The sequence below is a fragment of the Lutjanus erythropterus genome, chromosome 10 (assembly GCF_056507025.1).
Source record: "Lutjanus erythropterus isolate fLutEry1 chromosome 10, fLutEry1.hap2, whole genome shotgun sequence".
In the NCBI taxonomy this organism is placed as follows: domain Eukaryota; kingdom Metazoa; phylum Chordata; class Actinopteri; order Lutjaniformes; family Lutjanidae; genus Lutjanus; species Lutjanus erythropterus.
This window is the reverse complement of record NC_139326.1, coordinates 12,172,101-12,192,116: the sequence shown is the minus strand read 5'-3', so window position 1 is coordinate 12,192,116 and position 20,016 is coordinate 12,172,101. Positions and strand designations below refer to the sequence as shown.

At 40.0% G+C, this 20,016-nt stretch overlaps 3 protein-coding genes across 5 annotated transcripts in view; 1 reads left to right on the top strand and 2 right to left on the bottom strand.

The window, feature by feature from the left end:
* The window catches only part of LOC146320093 (SEC14-like protein 2), a 22,515-nt gene extending 20,036 nt beyond the window's left edge, over nt 1-2,479 (bottom strand). The window contains exons 1-2 of the mRNA XM_084728215.1: nt 2,340-2,479; nt 618-867 (exon numbers count right to left, since the gene is read on the bottom strand). Coding sequence (XP_084584341.1) covers nt 618-671 — 54 coding nt within the window. The 5' untranslated portion in view covers nt 672-867; nt 2,340-2,479. The remainder of the gene's footprint in view (nt 1-617; nt 868-2,339) is intronic.
* rnf215 (ring finger protein 215) lies at nt 1,901-10,181 on the top strand. Of its 3 annotated transcripts, none has more exons than XM_084728216.1 (10): nt 1,901-2,533; nt 3,677-3,829; nt 3,910-3,981; nt 4,101-4,186; nt 4,291-4,345; nt 4,465-4,569; nt 5,124-5,240; nt 6,163-6,306; nt 6,454-6,556; nt 7,635-10,181. In XM_084728216.1, the coding sequence occupies exons 1-10, from the start codon at nt 2,297-2,299 to the stop codon at nt 7,760-7,762; spliced, it is 1,200 nt and encodes a 399-aa protein (XP_084584342.1). In that variant the 5' UTR covers nt 1,901-2,296; the 3' UTR covers nt 7,763-10,181. The 3 variants fall into 3 exon arrangements, with proteins under 3 accessions (XP_084584342.1, XP_084584345.1, XP_084584344.1); XM_084728218.1 differs by having other exon boundaries at nt 1,904-2,533; nt 7,491-10,181; XM_084728219.1 differs by lacking the exon at nt 4,465-4,569 and having other exon boundaries at nt 1,902-2,533.
* ascc2 (activating signal cointegrator 1 complex subunit 2) lies at nt 9,587-20,016 on the bottom strand. The gene is made up of 19 exons (XM_084728214.1): nt 19,886-20,016; nt 18,248-18,354; nt 18,006-18,164; nt 17,658-17,831; nt 17,339-17,468; nt 17,167-17,234; nt 16,954-17,067; nt 15,812-15,924; nt 15,640-15,714; nt 15,444-15,548; nt 15,289-15,357; nt 15,103-15,177; nt 13,503-13,737; nt 13,106-13,302; nt 12,846-12,965; nt 12,345-12,569; nt 12,116-12,209; nt 11,566-11,657; nt 9,587-10,808 (listed from the first exon to the last, which is right to left on the bottom strand). The coding sequence occupies exons 2-19, from the start codon at nt 18,329-18,331 to the stop codon at nt 10,637-10,639; spliced, it is 2,301 nt and encodes a 766-aa protein (XP_084584340.1). The 5' UTR covers nt 18,332-18,354; nt 19,886-20,016; the 3' UTR covers nt 9,587-10,636.

Here is a 20,016-nt window from a genome sequence, read left to right as displayed (position 1 = left end):
GTACATATTTCTGAAAAGGTAAACTTTACAAAGGGCTTATAGTTTACAGAACAGTTACAGGCCATTAAAAAGAACAGGTGACAGCTTGGTGCTGCTTAACAAAAACAATTCTGCAACTATTTTGATAATCAAGTCAGCCATTTCACTGCAAAAAATGCCAAATATTTCAGCTTATCAAATGTAAGGAATTGATGCTTTTCTCTGTCATATAATAGAAACTGGACATTTTGGGGGGTTTGGACTGATGCTGAGATAAAACAAGCCATCAAAAATAGATTACCTTGATGCATTTTTCTCTTTTTATATTTACTTTTTATCTTATCTCTACAGAATTATTCATCACTTTATTGATAGTAACATTGTTCAATGTTACAATGTTCAGAACTGATCTATAAAACATTAATAAGCGATTCATAAACCATTATGAAAGCCATTCATTCCAGCATATTAACAATTTATTATTATTATTTGGTTATTACATAACAATCATCATCATAATACCAAGGAAGATAATTTTGGAAAGGAGATTCTACAGCATAAAGCACAATATTGTCATTCTGCAAGCACAATTATAATTATTATTATTATTATCATTATTGTCATAAGGCAAAATTTACCTGCTGCAGTGCTTCTGCCTGTTTAGGACTGAGGTCTCCTACTCTTCCACTCATGTCTGCGACCACAGGCGATGTGAGATAAAGACAGAGCCGCTTCAAAGTCAAACTGACAGACAGAGAGACAGAAAGAGAAACAGCACCGTCACCGTTAACCGTGACAGACAGGCGGGTCTCTGTCCCTGACGCCTCCCCGTGATGCTCATCAGCTGCCTCACTGTCCTGTTATCCTCTCTCTGTCAGCTGCCTGCAGCTGAAAAAAAAAGAAAACCGACATGGGAAGAGAAAAAAAATGTAAACACGACGTCGCACCGCCTGTTACAAATCCAGCCCAACCGGCTGACTCGGCCAAAGATAGGAAAAATTACAAGAGGATCACTCGCATGAAGAAAGAGGAGCCGCTTTCAGCTAGCCTTTACTCCAGCAGCACCATAATTTTTACGGACTTAAAATAGAGGGGTAATATTATTTATTATTATTTATATATTTATAAAATAAAGGGGTACGGACTCAATATTTTAATATTGATAATTATCACTTTATCGTCCCTGTGAAACAACATTTTTTTAACAAAAGGAAAATTATTAAACGCCCCTTTATTGGTTGAGAAAATTATCCTACTCCGTATCAGCATTTTTGAAAATTTAATTTTCTCTCATTGTTTTCTCAGTCAGTGTTGTATTTTAGGTAGAATCAGAGTACATGATAATGTGAGAGTGCACACATGCTTTGTTAATAAAACGGAGGGGGGGGGGGGACTCAGAATTATGGCATTAACTTAAATCGTTAAGTTTTTTCTTTTCACATTAAATAAAATTACGGACAACGGAGGTGGGTCAGTTTTTTTTTACTGCTGAGCGAGTCATTAGAGATACATAGACAATCTTTGGAATTAATCCAAATATCTCGAACTTTCGTACATACAATAATTATTAAAACTGTTTTTGGCAGTTGTTATTTTTGATATTTCATTCCAATCACATGCTATTAATCAATAATGTTATATTTTTGACAGTTCAGCCCATTTTCCTAAATACTAGGCAATATGCACTGCGCAGGTGCAAAATTAAACAGGTACAACTTGCTTGATTTTTCGCTTTCAGGGCTCAAACTCACAAAATATCGGGCTATGACAATATGAACCAATACTTAATTGGATAGAAGTAAGAAACTGGTCTGCTTCATGAAACAGTCCAGCTGTATTAGACTAACAGCGGACGTGAGTCATAGCTTTAAAACGAAACCGGAAGTACGGAGGCACTATCTCAAACTACTTCTCTTCTCTTCTTTGGTTTTATAAACTCAAAGGTCAAAAACTGTAGGTTTAAAGTAACTAACCAGTTGTGAATTCTATTTATTATATAAAAGATGTTGGTGATGATGGTGTAAAGTTACCTAAAACAGTTCAATTGTTGGATTTAATTTCTTATAATGAATGTCACAGTCCCGACCGTTAGCAGCAGGTTAGCAGCGATAAGTACAAGATAACAATCATCTCACTGCTTCCGGTCTGAACAGGAAGCTATCCTCGTTTGTTGTTTACATTCTTCGAGGGTTCCAGCGTTAGCTAGCTGGCGAACAAAAACCCTAGCAGCTTTTCTAAAATGACGGGTAACAGGTGATTAGGTTAGTGCATTTAGAGCAGTTTTCATCTGTGTTTTCTCTCTGCTGTTGTTCGGGCCATGGCCTCAGCTCGCTGCGGGTGCTGTCTCTGGGTAACGTTACCGCTCCTCCTGCTGCGGTGGCCGGCGGGGCTGCTGGTCGCGGCAGAGCAGGTCGCTCTGGTGGAGGTTTTCCTGGAGCAGCGGCCCGGTGTCAGCGCTCTGCTCCAAGGGGAGGTGGTGGAGTCCAGCAGGGGCAGCAGGGGCTCCGAGCACCGAGACGAGGAGCAAGAAGAGCTGCAGGGAGAGCTGGTCCTGGTGAGTCTGTCAGAGAGAGAGAGAGAGAGCGAAGGGGGCGTAAAATATGATGAAAACTGCACTGTTGTTTGTCTGGAATCTGGACCTGAATCTTCTTATAAATCACCTGTAAAGACTTACTTTCACCCAAAGGCATCATCCATTGTTTTTGTATGTTGTCAATTAATTTAAAAATCAACAACTAATTGATTATTTGCTAGCTCCAAAAAAATTAAATTACTAAAAAATGGATGGAGAAAGTTAAGACATAAACCTGTCAAGAGGTTTAAGGAAAACAAACAAAATCAAAGTAAATGTTGATGTCTGCAGGGGAAAATCATTATTTTCAGGAATGCAAACAGTGATTTTTCAGTAATATAATCAATAAGATTATTGACTAGTTTTTTTGTTTTGTTTTGTTTTTTGCTTGAATGGAGTGAATTTCAGTGGTTTTGTTTGAAATGAAGGTCACAAATGTGAATGGAAAAAGTAAACAAGTATGCCTCTTGCTTCCCTAAACAGCCACAGCTGAGGAGCCCCTGTGCAAGGCAGCTTCATTAGTGTTTTCAGCTGTGGATGCATAACAGCCACCCACAGCTCGCTGTGTGGCCAGTTCACTTCCAAAGGGGTTTTAAAGAGAAAGTTACATCAGACAACAGGGCCTGGAAGCAGCGATTGTCAGGTTGCCAGATTTGGTTGCCATCAGTAGCATCCCCCCTTCTTTCTTTTTATCATATAACAAATAAGGACAGCACACAGCAAAACATGCACCCCACAATAAATAAACTTTTATTGTTGGTTGTAATTGTGGCATTTAAATATAGCTGGTAGAGTCAGAACAGTGTGACTGGGGAGTTGAAAAGTTTAACTAACCCATCAAGAACATAAACAAAAGTGATAAAGAATTAGATTAACTAGAAGGAGAAACAAAAGGGGAACGTGAAGTCATACACCTCAATAAGTGACACATCGAGTTCATTAGTTCGAGGTAGCACATCCTACAGAACCTAAATAACGAGAAGACATATAAAAATTTGGCAACCATATTTTCATTTTCTGCAACCAAAAGCCGATTGCCAGCCTGGCAACCAGTTTTTAAAAGCCAGGGCAATTTTAGAATGTCCACCCTGCAGGACTAACATTCAACCTGTTCTCTGTCCTCAGGTTCAGGATGAGACAATGCAGGTTAATGGAGGAAAAGGCGAGGACGACACCAAAGAGCAGGAGCCATGGATCGGAGTGGTGCCTGTGGAGATGGATGACAGCAAAGCCTCCACCGGAAATCAAGAGTCCTTCGCTGATGCGATGGTCAATAAAGTGAGGTCAATTCATTCTATATCTGTAGTGAATTTTCTTCATACTGGTATGAAACTAAACATGCATCCTCTCTGTTAAAGATGAAGCGAGCATTGGTCCTCGGAGCGTCTGCACTGATCATTCTGGCTCTCAACCAAAACACCGTCAGTGAGGTAAATCTGCACAAACTCAGTGTCCAACCTGGTTCTGATTTCCTGGACCTGAAGTTTAAACTGATTATTTAAGCTTAAAGTATATTTTTAATCTAAAACTCTACTTCTCTCTCTTGTAGATGGATCTGTCTCAGGTGCTGTCCAAGCCCATCATTGTGATCCAGACGTCTGAAAATGTCACAAAGCTGATTGGAGTTCTGCTCAGGTATAGAACACCTTACTGTACTGTAATTTAAACACTGTCCCACTGGTCTAAATGTAGCCATGAAGGATCTTTATTTGCACTAAATGACAGATCTCTGTCCACAGGGGTCTTCGAGCGACAGCAAAAATCACATACAGGACGATTCTGCAGGACAACCTGGTGAGCTCCTCGTCTTTCTGCTGACAGTGTGTTTCTCAGTTGTTAGCACCCTCCAGTGGTGAGTGAACAGATGACAGGCTGAGCTGACAGTGAGCGCATGCTGCTGTGTGTTCGGGCAGGGAGCCACGCTCACGCTGTGGTCCAGCTGCGGTCGATCGAGAGGGGGTCGCTACGGAGAGTGGCAGGGGGTCATCTGCACGGGAGAGACCAACTCTCAGGTCCAGGTGGGGGACCAGAACGAACACACCGCTTGCCCTCTTAATGTGTTTGCTGTCAACTCCATAGATCACATCAAAGTCTGTTTACAGGTGTAGAGGAGTATTTCTGCATATGTGGGAAAAACAGTTTAAAGCATTTGTCTAAGTCTAATAAATTGTCTTCGTGAGTAACTTTAGTTAGTGTTGGTTGGAGATGAAGACTACAAGTTTGAAAATGAGAAAAAGCTGAAATAAGTGAGCATATCAGATCTCTGGAGTCTGCTTTTCATTCTCTCAGAATGACTCCTTTAGCTATGAACATACAAAATAGTCACTATTATTATTTGAGTTGTGTAATCAGTGTTTATAGTAAAACCTTTAAGAAAATCATATTATAACAATCAAGATATAAACATTTTGCACAGGAAATGCAGCAGCTCATTTGTATTTTCTCTTCTTCTCTATGACCAGAAGCATGTTTTCAGTTCTGGTGTGTTCCAGGCTGATAAATATGAAGTATAAATGAAACTGTAAAGAAGCCAGATGATAAAGTAATGTTGTTCTTCACTGTGTGTCTGTAGAAGTACCTGCAGCAGCTGTGGGACACCGTCCTCTTGGTGGCTCTTATCCTCAGCACCGGAGTCATCGTTCAGGCTCGCTGGCAGTACCAGGACCACCAGCTGAACAACAACTTAGAGGTAGACGATATTAACACAGGTCATTCTGTGGTTTTGATAAGCAGTTTTACACTCGTACAAAAATGTCTTTGGCATTTCTGCACCACAGTTTTTTCCTTTTCAACTATGTATATCACAGTAAACAGCAGTGGAAAGTAAGTAAGCAGTATTATCATGTTCATTTAAGTGTTGTTCAATAATTAAAATCCAATAATACACATTAATTATTCTGAAATGGGCAATTCTGCATAACTGGTACTTTAAGTATTTTAAGTGTGTTTTATTGTTAATACTTAAGTACTTAAAGTAAAATTTTGAAAGCATGTCTTTTACTTGTAATTAAGTATTTCTGCACTGTGGTATTACTTTTACTTAAGAGATCTGAGTACTTCTTCCACTACTGCTGATAAAGATGTGTTGTTAGGCTACGTGTGTTGAGTTTCACCTAGTTCAATTAATTAACACTTACTGCTGTTTCACCATTTGTGTTTTTAATATTAATATTTTGCTTAGTGAGGGAGTGGTCTTCTCATAGACATAGACATCATTCACCCTGCATTTGTGCCTCTTTATGCGCTTGTTAGATCATAAAAAACTCATTTTGTACAGACAGCCTTTGGTCAAACACAAAAATATATTTACACCAAGATCCTGTAGATTCCAAAGATGTGTATATTTCAGGTTGAACAGGTTGTGTGGAGGCTCTGACATATTGTTGTAGAGTGTGAGCACAACCTTTGTCAAGTCAAGGGACACATTTGGATTCAGGCAGTTAAAGCTTGACAGTAACAGATCACCTCTCCTGTGAAGTTCCTCTGTGAGTTTTGTCCATATCATGTGTTGCTGTGTAGTTACTGTGTCCACACACAGACATGGAGGAAAGCCAAAAACAAAACAACAGCCTAACATGTTATGTGATGCTCTGCTGTGTTGTGTTCTTCAGCTCCTTCCTAAACAGGATGTCCTGAAGACGATGTCGTCCCTGAAGACTAAAACGTATCGTCAGCCTAAACTGTGGTGCGACCCGTCTCAGCCAGTAGAGACAGATAACTGTGCCGTCTGTCTGGAGCCGTTCAACAACAACCAGGTCAGCCTCCTACAATCCCTGATTTTAAGACTGGTTTACCTTTTATCATATTTTAACCAGAGACATCCAGACTACATGCAGGAGAGGTGAGGGTGCAGTGATTTGATATTAACTGTTGGCGTCTTTCCTGTGTTGTTGTTGTCTCAGTGTCTGCGGGTTCTGCCGTGTCTCCATGAGTACCACAGAGAGTGTGTCGACCCCTGGCTGCTGCTGCAGCACACCTGTCCTCTGTGCAAACGCAGCATCCTCGGTGAGTTCACATCACGGCATCACGCACCTTTACACAACTCATCTGCTGATGGTTTTTAAAGAGTAAATTAACACCAGGCTGAAATAAGTGTTTCATGGCTCTCTCATTCAAAGTTTCCACTGCTTTTGCACCTGTAACCACACCCACTAGTAATGTCACACTGTCCTTCAGTACCTCTGTACATCACTGCAACATGGTGAGACATTAAACCACTGGAAAAGCAAAAACAGTGTTTTTAAGGGGTGTTAAGTTACTCTTTAAATGTGGCAAAAGTGTGGCAATATACTGGTACTGATGAAAACTGATAATTAACAAATTAAATATTGGTATCATTTTGATTATACACATTAGACAATATCACAAAAACAATCCAGTGTCTCTAAAACATACTATATGCTCTTAAATAATTTCTCTTTCTTTCAGACTCTCTCCACCTCCCTACATTCATATTTTGGCTGCAATCCATTTGGCACAAAAAATATGTAACAGATACAGCTAGCAGCCAGTTAGCTGAGCTTTACAAAAATACTGAAAGTACAGGGGAACAACAAGTACCTCTAAAGCCTCTGAATCGATGTGTTGCATCTCATTTGCAAAAGTTATAATAAAAAAGTTTCCACAAAAATTTGCATACTCTCAGTAGAGTTTAAAATGCAAAGATAGTTAGTTTCATACCATAACAGATTAAGAAATTTGGCATTTATCTGCAAAAAAAAAGTAACTTAAATGATTAATCACTGACTAATCAGCCATTTGCTTCTACATGATTAGATTTCCAACAAAAGAAGAAATAGCCCTCCAAAAACACAAAAAACTCAGATAAAAATGATCTGTTATCAACATTGTTGCAGATTAATTCACTATTGACTCAGTAATCTATTAATTTATTGCTTCAATTCTGTATTCAAATGTGTTTTTCTCCAACCCTCTCCAGGCAGCGTCTGCAAAGACAGTTAACAGTTGCCTCACCTCCGCCGCTGCCACAGCAGCAGCTCTGGGAATCAAGTCTCGTCTCTTCCTCTGTGACACTCCAGTAGCCGTGTTTTTTTTAAACTGACCTCACACTTCCTCCGTTCAGCACTGGACCGTGGGAGAAACTACAAACACTTGACAGCAGCGGGTCAGCCGTCTGGACTGTGGAGCAGTCCGACTCTGACGTCTGATCTTCGGGTGGGTGCAGCAGGGCTCACAGACATACAGTGGTAGTGTAAACACAATATTATGAAGTACTGTAGCGGTACTGTTGTGTGTGACCAGTACTTCTTCCTGGGATCATGTTACTGTACAACTGTGGAAATATTTGCTTGTATGTGTAATATACACCAGTGAAGACATGTGCTCAATGTGACTCTTCACACAAACACCTTTTACTCAGATCAGTTGAGCGACAACATATTTGGCTTTTAATCGGCAAACACTGATGACCCGAGCAAGAACTCACGAGTCTTTACTTTCTGCATGAACATTCAATGCTTTGAGTTTAAGCATGGACCAGCCAGGGTCAACATTCACTTTAGGTCCAAATGATGTCAATAATCCACTTATTAAGTGGACTAGCTGAGTTTAAACAGACTCTTCTTGTTTCCAAACTCATACTTGGCTATTAAATGTTAGTTGTAGAGGTTCTGTAGTTGTAGTCCAGACGTAACTGTGCTACAGTCTGTAGCAGATGTGGAAAAAGTGTTTGCACTTGTCCTTAACATGCCTTATAACTGAACTGCAGCGTGAAAGAAACCCAAAACACAAACCTGAATCATGCTTGAAACTTGAGTTGTGTCTGTTACAGTAGCTTATATAGGTACACTGTGTTAAGCGATTAGCGATAGATGTTAAACAGGTGGTAAACATTTTATAGAGGCCACAGCCCAGTTAGATTTTCACCCTCCTTTGCTTCCTTCCTTTTCGAAGGTCTGTGTGAAGAAGTCAAAATCTGTTCTGCTCTAGTGGTTTCTGACAGCTGAGTCAAACAGTCAGAAACTGTCAAAACAGAAGTTCATCTCATGCATCAGGTGTAAGACTTTATTTTGACTTACTCCTCTAACGTACGGCTGCACAGCTAAATCGTAAGCACAGTAATTAAAATTTTGTACTTAAACACAATATCTTGGATTTGGTGCAATGACAATTGTGTTGAGAAGAGCTGTCTGATTTCAGTGCTTCATTTCAATTTTAAGTAACAGTTTAACATTTTGGAACATGTGCTTATTTACTTTGATGTTCAGAGTTAAGATTGATCCCACTCAAGTGTATATTAAATATGAAGATGGAGTTAGCAGCTGGTTAGCTTAGCTTAGCAGAAAGACTAAGTACAGGGTAAATGGCGAGTACCTCTACAGCCCCTGAATTAACATGCTGTATCTCACTTGATTAGTCTTCACCAAAACCAAAGTGCAAAAGTTATTTAAAAAAAAATAGTTTTGCCTTTGAAGCTATAATATGTAGCACTGCTGCATTAAAATGTCTAAAACAGACATATGTTCTATATTTTGTTGCACTTTAGAGGTGCTACTATGCCGGTTTTGTTACCTTTGGACAGAGCCTGGCCACCCCCTGCTTTCCGTCTTTATGCCAAGCTAACGGCTGCAACCTGTAACATCATGCTTCTTGTACAGACATGAGAAGGGTATTAATCTTCTCACTGAACTTTTGGCAAGAAAGAAAATTTGCAAATTGTTCAAAATTGCTATGAGCTTGATGTCAAATGAAACTGAATCAGTCAAACTAATTCTTTATTTTTATTTTTATATTTGCAAAAAGGTATACCTAAAAATGAAATTCTATATTATAATGTAACATCAGCAGCCATTTACTGTCAAATGTTGCAGCACAGTGGAACTGTTACTTTTCCAGTAGAAGGTGAAGATAAATAATTATCACCTTAACACGGAGGAAAGAAACTGTGATTGCTATTTCAGCCTCAACTGTGCAGCTGTACTCTGAAGCATCTCCAACACATTCTACTGTGAAAGGAAACGGTCAAATCCAATTGATTTTGGCATTTTGTCAGTGATGACTCAAACACGAAGGATGTCAAAAACATAGTATTATTGTATTTATTTGATGTTTTTTGAAATGTCAACTCCAAAAAGCTATTACCTGTGCTTTTTTTGTTACAAAATGCTCAGATAGATCTGTTCTCTTTATAGAAAATAGTGTGTGCATGGCAACATGTAGGAGGTCCCCCCCCCCAACAGCTCATCTGAGAGACGTAAGGCCTCTCTGTACGGCACGTGCTTCCAAACACAAACACAATAGCATCGCCATGAGATGGTCATAGAGTCGAGTTCTTTTTCTAGACGTATTTGTTTATATGAAGGCTGGACAGCAGTGGTGTGAAGTGGATGGATGACATAGTGTGCATGCACTTTAACGTCACATGCAAGCAACCTTCACACAAGCTACTTGTACAGGACAAGTAGTGAGAGCAAAATGCAGTCTGCTGCTGATGTCCAGACTTGATCACCAGGTCAGTTATTGTTCTTCCAGCTACAGAAGGAACCACTGTCTCTCCAAAATGCTGGATGTCGCTTCCTTTTATTCCTATGTTGTCTGTTTCATGATGATGATGTCAAAGTTCGATCACTCTGGATCTTAATAAACTGATTTGTTACTTGGCAAAAATAAAGGTCTTATTCTTTGTCCTCACACTCAGGACTTCAGTTTTCAATGAGCTATAAATGAAAATTGTTTGGGCCAAAGAGCTGAACATCCTTTAGGCTCAAACACTAAAAGTAGATGTTAAAAGACTCAAACATTTCAGCAAGCTGCTTGGCAACTTCTGATCACAAAAGGCCAAATGTGGCCTTGCCAAAGAAAGTTGGTAATCTAATTCAACTTCTCATCAGTCAACAGCTGAAAACTTTCTGTGTCTTTGCAAAGACGGCGACCTCGGGTTTAAGGTGTGATTGTGGGAAGAAACTGCAGGTACCAAATTCACAGCCTTTAACCCAAAACAACAACTAGGCCCCAGTTTTTCTTTCCCTTCATGGACTCAGACCTCAGCCGCCTTCGCGCTGTCCCTCTCTCTCTCCTACCATCAGTCTGTTTGTTTCGAGCAGCAGGATGTCGTCGTCACGTGGGTCAGGAGGGAATCATGCCTTTGTTCCTCTTGCGGTCGGCCATGGTGCGACGGTTGTGGTTCGCCACGCGGTTCTTGTTGGCCTCCTTTTTGCGTCTGTCCAGGAATGTTTCCAGGGTTTGTCCTTGGCCTTTGGGTTGGCCCACCACGTTACTGGGACGCTCCGGTCGGAAACTGGAAGAGACAGATGAAGGGAATTTAACAGAGGTGTAGATGGAGCCTTTACTAGGACTTTCATTTGAGACAAAGAGGTGTTTTGCTTGTCTCAGTCCAAGATAAAAGGAAATTTTGACCCTTTTTTTTCATAAATGAATGACCAAATTGTTTACATGAGGCGTTAGAAGAATATCCAATTTTGTTTTTCCATTAAAAACAACCTTTTTATAAGTTTTGCAATTTCCACTCAGCTGCTATGATTTGATACTGATATACCTTCAGTCCCATTTATCCTTAGAGCCTCTATGCCAGACCTATTCAATCCAGCCCTTTGATCATTTTTAGATATGAAATATCTAAAAATATAGAAAAATATCTATAAATAAATGATTTCTTCAAATGATAGTTTATCAGTTATGTCTGTTGTTAAGCACAGAAACACTTATTTTATAAAGTTTCAACTCATGTTGTTCAAACAGAAGGAATTTAACAGTCAAATTGAATGAAACAATACATGTTTAATTTATAATTGTGAGAACTAATAAAGTGAGAAAACATGTTTAAATACCTAACTTTACAGGTCAGATATAGGAAATGTAAATGTCCCGCCCCCTTGGCACTTTTTTCAAATCTGGCCCTTTTAAAAAAAGTAACTGAGTAGTCCTGCACTCTTCAAATGAGGGAAACAAATCTTTACAGTGGGAAGAAACTCCTTGGATGAAGACTCAGCTGAACACAGCATAGTGAGAGTTTGCAAAGTGAATATTGACTTTACCCTTTCCTCTGCTGCATGGCAGCTCTTCTTGCTTCAGCCCTCTCCCTCAGCAGAGCCGGATCCTGCACAAACTGGTCCCTGTTTACATTGTTCTGAAATAAAATAAATTCACATGTAAACACACAGCTGGGGAATCATAAAAGAGCAAACCATGCAGATGTAGTGACCACACAATTATAACTAAAACATTTCATTTCATGATACTAAATAAACATTTAGACAAAATATTCTGCACTAAAAATAATGTATTAATTTGGCAGTGGCTCCCTTGTAAGATGGTAAAAACTTGTAATTGTAATCCATTATTTCTGATAAAATTAACTGTAACATTAAGTGACTGGTGGTTGTAGATCACACAAGGTTGAGAAACTTACATCAGAATTAAACTTTTTATCGTGTTAGATCATCATTACAGAATTCCTTAATAAAAGTTAGCATTATAAACCAGGGTCGTCACCCAGTATGCATTTCAAATTACTGTCTTAATATAATCTACATTTATAAATAATCCCCACTGAGCTCTAAAATGGTTCTGTAATGATTTCAGTACCGGTATAGTCTCCTCCTCCTCCTCTTCATCTTCACCCTCTTCATCATCCTCTGCTTTGTTTCCTTTCCTCAGTACTTGTGGGACCGTGAAAGGCCTGCAGGAAATCACAAAGTGAAATTGAAAAAAGTGACTGACACTGAGAAATTAAAAGGTGCTTTTCAAATTCTGCTTCTCTGTAGCTTGACTCTATTGTGATCAAAGACACTTAAAATACAACTCCGTCATTCACCTTCTGTTCAGTAAACTGTCTCCGTCCAGGTCATTGGCTCCCACTTGGTTCATGTCGTAGGTGTCGTCATATTCGTCGTCGTAGTCGTCCAGGCCGTAGGTGGCTGCACTTTCACCGGGTTCAATGACGACCTCATCCACCACAGTCTCATACGCCTGGTAACGAGCTCTCTGCTCCTCTATGTGCTGCTTGTCGTTCAGCATCTGTCGAACGTTCTCACCTTTCCTGCAGGAGTGAAAAAACAAGACAAGGTTACACTTGACCTCAGACAGTTTGACTTTTTAAGGGCAGCATTACAATAAGGAGGCAGTTACATTGGGACATCCTCCTCGGCTTTGATTTAACAGTGTGAGCAGGATTTTACATTGACTTCAATCAGAAAAACACTAAGTTTTGTCACCACTATATTAGTGGTTTACATTATGATTCAAACCCAACCATTAAATTCAGTCTGCGACTTTTTTAATGTCTGATTAGTGAGCGTCTTCTGTGCACTCTCACCTCCTGCCCTTCCAGATGCGGGACATGTCCACCTGGTCCCTGCGGAAGATGTCAAACTCGTCATCATCAAACACATTGGATCTGGTGTTCAGAACATCTGGAATCTCCTCCTTCACTGGCCTGAAAGGACAGAAGAGGGACAGGGGTCAAACAGAAAATTCCTTTAATGTCAGTATTATCAACTCCATTTAAACCAAATGATCAGCAACAGAGCTGCAACTAATGATTATGTTAACTCCATGTTAAGTGTGCGGTGTTACCTGGGCATGGCTCGGTCCAGTTTGTCCAGGTTGGGGGCTAGGCGGTCCTCCAGGATGTTATTGATGACCAGCTCAGAGTTGTAGTCGTACTCCTGCAGGCAAGCCAGCAGGAAACCTTCACCCAAGTCAGGCAGCAGGTCCCTGATACAGGACAGCAGAGACTCCAGCTCTGCTCCGCTCACTGGACACACCGCACCCTGATGACACACAGACAACACAGAGATCAACAAAATACACACATGTCAGAGTCAGGTTGGATCGTATCTCTTCTATGTGAGGATTTGATGCTTATCTTTGTCATATATGACAGTGAACTGAATATCTTTGGTTTTTGGACGATGTAATACAAGACTTTAACAATACGTATTGCCATAAGTGTATTAAATTGCAGACTCACATTGTTTCCTTTTTGGGGAACATCCAGCATGGCCTCTGCTCCCCTCAGGCTCTCTCCTCGTCCTGCTTCTGGCTCTCGGGCCTCCTGAGGTTTAAAGCCAGCTGAAGCACCGCCTGCTCCTCCCTGATAGGCTGAGGGGACTTTGTGTTGAATCTGGCTCTGCGGTTTCCGGCGTCCCACGCTGTCCCAGGCACTTTCCACCCCCTGGAGCAGGTACGACGTCCTGGTCTCATCACTAAGGGAAGCAGACAGTTAAGGAAATAAAACAACTAGAGGTAATACTAACACTGACATCTGGCTCTGAGACCGTTCTTCCATCTTGGATGTCCTTCTACCACAATTGGCTGCTGACTTGATTAGGGCTGCTAATAATTAATAACATTGATTAATCTGCTGATTATTATTCAGATTAATCTATTAATCATTTGGTGTCACTTATCAGAAACTGAAACCATCAAATGTTTTGCATTTTTGTTAAAAAAAATTAACTACAGCTACTACATGAAGTTTTTATCGGTTTGAAACTCAGTTTCAGTTTATTTCTGATGCATCTATATGACCTACACAAGGTAACAAGAACATCTGTGAGATGATTAACCATTTCTGTAATTATTTTTAATGCCTGCCACCTGGTCAGATTGTGTGAAATCCAGCCTGTGTTTACATTTTACAAAGCAAAGTCACAGTGAGTAGTAGGTTGGCCAGCTTTTTTAGATATTTTTTTGTGGTTATTACAATGGAAACCACTTTTGTTCACAGAGGTCTCCAAAATCAACAAAATGAAAATGAAAGTCCCTCTTGTAATAGCTTTAAAATAATCTCTATAGCTCTACAATACAGAGCCAAGAACGGCCATGCTTGCAATTATTTTTTTAATGCCATTACTGAGAAAATGAGCTTTGTTATCTCACAATTATCAACCCGGTAGCACAAGAACATAAGAGGTCATTGAACTTATTACTTAATAATGTTCATCAGAGATCAAGTGTGCCGTCACACATTGATAGCATCTTAACAACTCCAGCAACTGACTGAAGCAGAAAATGTAAATACATCTATGTATCACTCTATTTCATGAGGGCCTGACACAGGCAGAAACTGCATTGTGTTGTGAATCCTTCTTGACAGGCATGACAGTGATCTCGAGGGCTGAAATAAGGTGCAATCAAATGAGCCAGACACCAACAAGCTTTTTGATTTCTCAACACAATGAGATAAACTGACCCACTACCACAACAAACCAAGCTTAGTTATCTCACGATAACGGCAATAAAAAAAATTATTGCGTGCACGTTCCTGCCTCTGTACTACAATCAATTTGTTATGGTCACACTAAATATACTGTTGTGATACCATTTTCTTTTCTCAATCAGCCAATTTAACAATAATTTAAGACAGAACCTTTACATCTTGAAATTACACTTCTATAGATCTTGAGGAAATTTTCAAGTTAAAACATCAGATGTGCCAATCTACATTTCTACAGCCCCAAAGCTTATTATCCATCTTTGTCTTGATTTGTTCTGCTTGTTAAAAAAAACATCCATCATACAAGCTTTTAGGCAGTACTGTATGCAGACTGCAGCGCTGATAAGGATACATGACTGGGAGGGCCTGCTGTAGGAGGCTGACATCATCTGCAATGGGGAACTGCTCATCATAATCTGATAAGAACCTGGAAGGACAAAACATTAAATGGCAAACCTTCTAATACTCTGTGTCACTCTAGAGAAAAGAAGTGAAACACAAGGCCACAGAGCCCTGGAGGTGACCTCCGATCTTTTACCTTTTCTCAGTTAAAAAAGATGTGAAGTGTTGCAGGAGCTCCTCTGCAAATGTAAGTGTGTTTTCTCCCCTGCAAGGAACAAACAGCAGCAGAATTAATGTGTATATCTAATGTTAATTCTGCTCAGATGCATGTTGAGAGTTTGGATGTCTCACCCCTCCAGGATCGGCTGTAAACAAGTGTGATGCAGCAGCAGGTGAGCCGTCTCCACCATCTTGCGACAGGAGTGGGACAACCTTTTCCACAATTCCTCCTGAAGACTAAATGAGGGTTCGGGAGATAATTCACCATAATTACATCATTTATTCAACAAGTTGATCTCAATCTTTTGGCTCAGCAGCAGAAACTCACCTTTTATCATCAAAGTTTCTCTTCTTCACCGCCTTCTCCAGGTCAGGCACAGCGGTCTCATAAAAAGAGGTCAGTCTGCCAAGAGAGAAAACAAAATGATAATGGAAAGTCTTTTTGAAGGTGTGGGGTTGCCATGAGCAGGATTACTGCCAGTTTACTCTGTCTAGTCTACCTGCTGAGGAAACTGTGGGAGTGGAAGCTGGAGCAGGCGGCAGGGAAGATGTCCAGGAAGGCATGGATGGTGGTGGTCGAGTCACACAGGTACAAAATAAGATCTACAAGTTCCTAGGACAGAAAAGAAACCACACAGATTATCAATACCATGTAGCACAGGTGTATTCAGTCAGCCATTTACACCTGCTATTAAAATGTGATGCTGTTATCCAGATAAGGAAGAACGGCATGTTAATTCAATGCGTCAATGTGTTGTGATCAGAGTGTGATATGCCTGACCACATCTGGAGGTGCTCGCACTTTGTTTGGATCTTAGATAGGTATAGATGCAAATTGTACACAGCAAACAAGAATAAATTTTAGGCAACGTTTCAAAGTTCAGAAAGTTTCCCCTAACTCAAAAACTCACTCTGTGATTTTTTAAAATGGAGTCTGGGGCTGATTTGTCACCACACACTACATAATGCTCCCATGAACATATTTATCATGTTAAAGTGTGCATGCTTTTAATCACAAACTATTCTCACACAAGTTTTCCTATGGGGGACAAAGATCTGACCTAAATGGTGATGATCAGAACACATGAAAAGTACCAGGAGTAAAAGCAAAGGCAAGATTGGATCTTTTCTGTAACCTTTCCAGATACAGACTCTATTTTCATGCCAGGTGTAAAGTATATTAATCCCTCTGTTACCATTAATGAACCAGTTAACTAGATATTTATTAGTCCAACTTTTTTAAAGACATAAAATGCTATATATGACTATATTCAACCCACTCAGTGTCTCAAACTTCAAAAAAACCTATACTTCTGATACAAAAGAATGGAATTATGAACACTTGAGTGTTGTCTTGTTGACACATTTTAAATTTAAAAACAGAATTCCTAATCAGGCTAATCTGCTTACTTTGAAAGGAAGTCCTGATTCATTACATGAGTTTATAACAGCAACTCATCCTCCACATTTTGTAAAAATAAAATTTAAAGATGAGTCATTGATCAAGATGTTTCCTGGCAACATCATCCTGTTAAATACTGTATGATGTTTGTATCTCAGAATATAGAACATACACACTAGATATTGTTATTAGTTCATTAGTATCACACACAGTGAACAAAGATATGTGCGTTTGTCTGACCTGCTGGTTCATGGTCATGGCAGTGGGCTGTTTATGTGCATTCAGTTTCATCGGCTCCATGGCTGTGGCTCCTTCACAGCGGAGACCACACTTATCCAGGATGGTGTCAAACACCTGAAGATGATGGACAAAAAGAGAGGTTAAAACCAGAAGAGAAAAATAATCTATAATCTCACAGCCTCTTAAACTTTCTGTACAAATATCTGAACTTACCTGTAACACAGTAGGCACCGTCTCATCCAGGTCACTGTAGTAAGACGGCTGCTGTGTAAAGATGTTCTCTAAAAAGAAACATCATTATAAAGATTAGAAAGAGTGACAAGCAGATAGAGTCTTCACTACATTTCTTAATTTACCCCACGATGACTTAAACTGAACAGCTCACCGATCATCTTATGCAGCAGCTGGCTGTTGCCCTTTCCAAAGAGCACACACAGATCCAGAATTTTGGGAATGTCAAATAGGAAATTCTCATAGATAATTTCTCCAAACACAGCTGGGGTGATGAAGTTCTCCTGCAGAAGAGGAGCACAAAGCAAACACAAAGCAACAGGTTAAACAATTTGACAAGGCTCTGACATGACAGGGGACAATGCTGTCACTGCCACTTGCAAGTGCAGTTTACTAACCAAACTAAAACTGTTATTAATCCGGGTGTGTATTATTCACCCTCCCTAGAGGCCATATTTTGGTACCGCTCCTACCTTAGACTCTTTATGTGTGGCCATCCTGAGGAAGGTCAGGAAGACTGCCCTGTGGACGGAGCGCTGCATGTCGGCCACCGACGGGGAAGAGGTCAGTGTGGCGAGGTCGAGGCTGCGAGGAGCGTGATGCAAGTATGAATCTAGGCACCTCTGCAGAGACTCATCAAACACCACCTGATGGAGGAGATAAATCAAGGCATTTAGAAAGGATGAAATGGAAAAATAAAATGAATGCACAGTCTATTTACATGCATTTGCATTTTTCCAGCTTCTGCACACCTCTGTGGCTAAGTGAATAGAAAGGGGGCTGTGGCTCAGACAGATGTTTACATGTTAGCAGACCCTCACCTGACACCAGAACTTGTCGTGGGGCAGTGCAAGCAGCCACTCCAGGTCCTCCATGATGAATTTGGCATGTTCCAAAAACTCCTCCACCTCAGCAGGAGAGCCATCTTCTGGGGGGAACTTGTAAGGCACAAAACAGCGGTCCTCCTTCCTGGTCGGGTGCTGATGTTGAACAGAAAGCACAAGAATTGATTCTGACTGCTGTTTGAGTAAAACTCTGTATAATATGAGGTTATGTGACTCACCAGCGCAGGCAGTGTGTGCTCTTTTCCCAGTGGCCCAGGCTCAGTCACCTGTTGCTCATCCAGTGGCACACGGGCACAGGCCATTGCTTCTCCCTCTCTAGTTTATTCTACCAAATCAAACCAACACACAGAAATTCAACATTTATTTTGCTTCTGTATATTAGCTTTATCAGTGTACTTGTAGGTTTTAAGATATACAATTCTTTATTTACAATATCTAAGTATTATACCTGTTCAATCACAGAAAACAACAAACTTTAGTAGCTCTAAAAAAGGTTATTAGCATGGGCAATGTGGTGCATGAGATGACAGATTTGTCAACCTACTTTAAAGGGACAGTTCACCCCAAAATCAGAAATACATATTATATTTCCATTATCAGGATACGTCACAATATTAATTTTCTTAATCATGAAAACCAATTTAAGTGATACGTTGTGGACAATAAGATATGGCACACCCCTAATTAACAACATCTGTGTTCAACCTGGTATTTCATATGAAGAGGTCTACTGAATGTCCAAGGAGGATGCTATACAGTATATCCTTAAAATATATTATAATGTGATGTAAAAATACATTATGTTTGAAGATCTTATTCATATCACATCTGCATAAAAGGTTATCAAGTTTGAACCCTCATAACTTTTGTTATCTCATGTCAAAAAATGAGTGTCACAACTCTTTAGTATGACATAGCACTTTTAGTATATTTTGCTTGTCCTAAAATACTTAAATCCCACAGATTACCAAAAATAAACCAATGTTAATGTTGTGCAGAGAAGGTCTGAATCTAAATGGCAAGAAATGTGCATAAAATGACAAACAAAATATCAAGAAAGTACAACCTACATCTGATGTAGTGCTGTATAGTTATAAAAATACAATATTTGGTCTTAAAAAAGGTTAACTTAACAGACAGTGAACAGAAAAAGGATTATATAATAACATGTGAAATATGTTATTCAAACACAGCTGCTGTCTTGTGTACGTGTCGTTGTTTGCTTGTGTTTACCATCTATGTAAATGACGTTGTTGGACAGGGTGAGAAAACGTATTTAAGGAGTAATTTAATCCAAATGTCAGAATCATCTGAGTCCATGTTTTTATCACAGCAGCAGCTTTTAACAGCGACAAATTTGTACACCGACTTCATCCTCCTTTACCTCCCGCTGACAGATAAACACTTCAGGAGGGTGTAAAGGGCTGAAGCCAAAGGCAGACACTGTTAACAAGCTAACTGCAGCGGGTTTATTCAGCTAACCGGCCGGTTAAACTTCAGCTACAACAGCCTGTCCGGTCAGTTAACCAAGTTAACGTTAGCCGGTTAAATCAACGTGTATGGCCACTGCCAATGAAAAGTACAGTGGTAACGTCTTAATCATTAATGTTACCACAGCTGTCACTGAATGTATATAATTAGCTAACTTCTGACTAAAAAACGACGTACTCCGGTGAGATAACTTGCTAGCTATCCGCTATTTACCAACTTCAACAGAGCTAGAAGCACGTCAATGAATGGACAGACAGGCGAGCTAACGTTAATGTAACGTGGCTAACAGCCGCTAACTTTATAACGATCCTATCGCCACTTGTGCGTGATAACTATACGCAAAACATGCTAACACATCTGCTCACCTCTTAATGTGACGGCCTGTGACTGTCCTCAAGCCATCTCATCACAATCGTCACAGCTTTCAACAGTTTCAGTTTCCAAACGTTTCTTAATCACCTGTGCTGGGCCAGGAAGTGACATAGTTTGTTTTTTT

Coding starts and splice junctions, on each gene's coding strand:
- ascc2 (XM_084728214.1), bottom strand. CDS start 18,331: ATGGCCTGTGCCCGTGTGCCACTGGATGAGCAACAGGTGACTGAGCCT. Junction 17,832..18,005: donor ACGACAAGTTCTGGTGTCAG/GTGAGGGTCTGC, acceptor CTCCTCCATCAG/GTGGTGTTTGATGAGTCTCT. Junction 13,303..13,502: donor TTCCCCAAAAAGGAAACAAT/GTGAGTCTGCAA, acceptor GTGTGTCATCAG/GGTGCGGTGTGTCCAGTGAG.
- rnf215 (XM_084728216.1), top strand. CDS start 2,297: ATGGCCTCAGCTCGCTGCGGGTGCTGTCTCTGGGTAACGTTACCGCTC. Junction 2,534..3,676: donor TGCAGGGAGAGCTGGTCCTG/GTGAGTCTGTCA, acceptor CTCTGTCCTCAG/GTTCAGGATGAGACAATGCA. Junction 6,557..7,634: donor GTGCAAACGCAGCATCCTCG/GTGAGTTCACAT, acceptor TCCTCCGTTCAG/CACTGGACCGTGGGAGAAAC.